The sequence below is a fragment of the Lasiosphaeria miniovina genome (assembly GCF_030549165.1).
Source record: "Lasiosphaeria miniovina strain SMH2392-1A chromosome Unknown B0T26scaffold_4, whole genome shotgun sequence".
Classification (NCBI taxonomy): domain Eukaryota; kingdom Fungi; phylum Ascomycota; class Sordariomycetes; order Sordariales; family Lasiosphaeriaceae; genus Lasiosphaeria; species Lasiosphaeria miniovina.
Window position 1 is genome coordinate 6,042,958 of NW_026848223.1, and position 3,470 is coordinate 6,046,427.

General features: G+C 61.3%; 2 protein-coding genes across 2 annotated transcripts; one reads left to right on the plus strand and one right to left on the minus strand.

Moving 5' to 3' along the window:
- Positions 1-1,228: 1,228 nt before the first annotated feature.
- B0T26DRAFT_713646 (uncharacterized protein) lies at positions 1,229-1,633 on the plus strand (the record flags this gene model as incomplete). The annotated part of the gene is made up of 1 exon (XM_060442133.1): positions 1,229-1,633. A coding segment is annotated over exon 1 (234 nt), but the record flags the coding sequence as incomplete, so codon positions are not given.
- B0T26DRAFT_333445 (glycosyl hydrolase family 76-domain-containing protein) lies at positions 1,453-3,470 on the minus strand. Its single transcript, XM_060434430.1, has 3 exons — positions 3,465-3,470; positions 2,819-3,390; positions 1,453-2,548 (listed from the first exon to the last, which is right to left on the minus strand). The coding sequence occupies exons 2-3, from the start codon at positions 3,293-3,295 to the stop codon at positions 1,772-1,774; spliced, it is 1,254 nt and encodes a 417-aa protein (XP_060297378.1). The 5' UTR covers positions 3,296-3,390; positions 3,465-3,470; the 3' UTR covers positions 1,453-1,771.

The following is a 3,470-nucleotide window of genomic DNA, read 5'->3' on the forward strand; positions in this document are numbered from 1 at the left end:
TCTTGTGGTTGCTCTTCGCTCTGTCGAGTATGTCAGGGCTCAGGTCTGACACCTCGAGAGCCGAGGGAGGGAGACAGGAGGGCACCGACTTTTTGAACAAAAGAAGCAAAGAAACAAAGAAACAAAGAAACAACTGAGAGACAAAGTCTCGTTTCGAAACGTGCTCGACGCGAGGGCGCACAAGGGCAGTTTAATAGGCAGCACAAAGGGCCACAGGAGGGTGAAACACACGCTGGGCCACCGCTCCCGAGTGCTTGCCGCCCAGACCCTGCGGCAGATCCTTCGACGCAGCGCCACCCAAGGGGGAATTGGGATGGGCACGGCAAGCCAACGGCGCAGCGGCGCCCTCGTTTCAGCCCCCTGGCGGACGACACGAGTGGGCGGAAGACCAGCACCCACTTCGGGAAAGATGCGCACGCGACTCATTCGGCTGTGCCGCCCGGACGCTGGACCGCCGAGAGATCGGCAGGCAGCCAGGCGCCTGAGACCCTGGGAGGTGCGGCTCGGAATGACGAGCGGCGTCGCGGCATCGCCAAGACGGCACGGGCCCAGAGACCGAGCCGACCATCGGGCAGCCTGCCATCGCCCTGTCTGCAGCAAGGAAAATCCGACGGGCGCGGCTTTCAAACCCGCTGGATTCGCGACCGGCAGGATCGCGATCGGTAGGATGAAAAAGATGTGCATGCAGGCTTCGACGGGCGCATTGGAGCTTGGCATGGCATGGCATGGTATGGCATGGCATGCATGATATGCGTAATTGAGGCCATGCTGCGCTGCGCCGTTCCCGCCCGGCGGATCGAGTTGCCTGATTGTTGACTTTCCTGGCGTGACCCTGGCACCGGGTCTGGCGAACCGCTGACGAGCCCGGTCAGGATCCGAGAAACGAACTATATCTGAGTCTGGAGTTCCTGCATGGTGCCGATTCGAGTCTAGCCTGTATCCAGAGTCAATGGCTCTCTCTAAGGAGCACGCTTGGAGACTTGGCGGATCCTGCAGCGTCTTGGCCGGGGTTGATGACGAAAGAGACACGACGACACCAGAGAGTTGCAGAGCAAAGGGAGTCCGAGTGACGGAAAATGTTGGAATAGAGACATTGATCCGGATGACAGCATGAGCTTCGACACCGAGTGTCATGATCAGTTCCACGCAATATATGCAACCCCTGATCAACAAACCTACGCCCTTGTCGGCTACTGAAACGCGCAATCAATGAAGTTGTACCGCATTGGCGGTCTGGTGTAAATGTCTTCATGTTAACAGCCTGTAGAACTATATGCAAATGAAAATCCCAATCTCCATACCAACATGTAGCCACCTGAAGGACTCACCGTCTCCAGAAAAAAGCAGGCAGCGGTGCCATTTCCTGCCCGTGACCGCCTATGCACATATGACGCCCGTATGTATGTAGGTGCCCCTAAGCACCCTGCTCCATGCTGTCTGCCGCTGCGCTACCCTGGGGCACCTAGAAAAAGAATAGACCCAAACCAAACCCAACCAAATCCGCGAGTAAATGGCACAAAATATGAGAACGCCCGTCGACGTAAATCCGCCGCTCCCGTGGACGAAACCCGGAGTCCCAAGAAAACACACAAAACCCAGCCCAGTAGAAAGATGGATAGATGGATGGATGGATGGATAGATAGATAGATAGACGGATAGATAGATGGATAGATGGATGGATGGATGGATGGATGGATGATGGATGGATGGATGATATGCCAACCAACCGGCCGCCACCCACCCACAACCTCGCCACGCCACATGACACACGTCACGCGACGCCCTGCGGCAGCGACCGGCGCTCATGCTCGAGCTTGCGCGCGGCGCCGACATCCGCCATGGCGATGCCCGTGGCCGCGCCCGGCGGCGGCGCGAGCATCGACGCCCTCGTCATGACGGAGCTCCTGGCACTCGCGGCCGCCTCCGCAGCACGCTGGTCCTGCTCCCAGCGGTTCGGGCCCTCGTTCGCGGCAGAGCTCATCCACAGCAGCGCTGCCACCATCGACACCAAGACGAGCGCCGTCAGGATCCCGGCGCCCGCGCGGTCCTTCTCCGTGATAGGCAGCACGACAGGGTCCACAGACGGGTTGCCGCCCGCCGCGGGGTTGCCGACGCTCGTCCCGCCGGTGGCGTTGGTCAGCGGGGCCTTGTCTGCGCCAGTGGCGCTCGTCTCCTCGAGCACCAGCAGCTGGCCGACCAGCGCGCCGAGCGCGTTCATCTGCTGGCCGGCGCCGACGAGGCCGTCCGGCTTGTCCGTGTTCCAGCGGAAGCCGCACACGCCGGACGCCGCGTCGCACGCGCTCGCCATGCCCTGCGCCGACGAGCGGAGCACGGGGAGGATCGTGGCGCGCGTGAACGGGGCCATTTGGGTCGTTTGCGCGAGGAAGCGGTGCAGGTAGCCTTTGAAGGATAGCATGTCGGTCGTGCACTGCACGAGGTTGGGCAGTTCGCACGCTGCTTCCACGGCGATCCCAGATGGGAAGAAGTAGTTGAGCGTGTGGTTCGTAAGGCCGCGCAGCCGGTTGCCCCACAGGTCGTCGCCGTGTGTCTATGCGTGCGGTTAGGTTAGCGAGTGTTTTCTGTCAGGCGGTGGGGTCTGTGTGTGTGTGTGTGTGAGAGAGAGAGAGAGAGGGAGAGAGAGAGAGAGAGAGAGAGAGAGAGAGAGAGAGAGAGAAAGAGAGAGAGAGAGAGAGCAGAGAACAGAGAACAGAGAACAGAGAGACAGAGAGAGAGAGAGAGACAGAGAACAGAGAGACAGAGAGACAGAGAGACAGAGACAGACAGAGAGAGAGACAGAGAGAGACAGCGAGGCACCCACGTAGTTGTACATGAAGCCCAGGCCCTGCACAAAGATGGCGGCAATGTACGAGAACTGGGCCGGGTTGATGTCGGTGCAGTTGTTCTCGACGTGGCCGCCATCAAAGATGTTGTAGTCGGCGTCGATGTACCCCACCGCCTCGACCCAGTCCCAGGTGCGCACGGCCCAGTCGGCGTAGGTGGCGTTGGCCGTGTAGCGGGCGAGGCGGGCGGCAATGTTGAAGAAGATGCCGGCCGTGATGGTGTTCTTGTAGTCGTAGCCGTTGTTGGACAGGGGGATCTGCCAGCGCAGGCCGCCGCCGCAGCTCGCCGTGTCCCAGCGCTCGGCCTGGGTGTTGAACACGGCCTGCGCCAGGGCGAGCCACTGGGGCTGGCCGGCGGGCGGGTTCTGGAAGTTTGTCTCGGCGGCCAGCATGGCCGACATGCCCCAGAACCCCTGATCGTCGTTGCCCAGCGACGCCGTCCAGTTGGGCGGCATGTAGTTGTTGTCGGGCTGGTTGGCCTGGAAGATGAGCGCGGCCTCGGTGTCGTTGTTGTACGTCGCGTCGGCCGTGAAGTGCCAGTAGTCGACCAGCGTCCCCCACATGGCACCACCCTCCCACCAGTAGTACGGCCCGCCGGGCGGCGGTCCCGGCAGGATCCCCGGCGTCCCG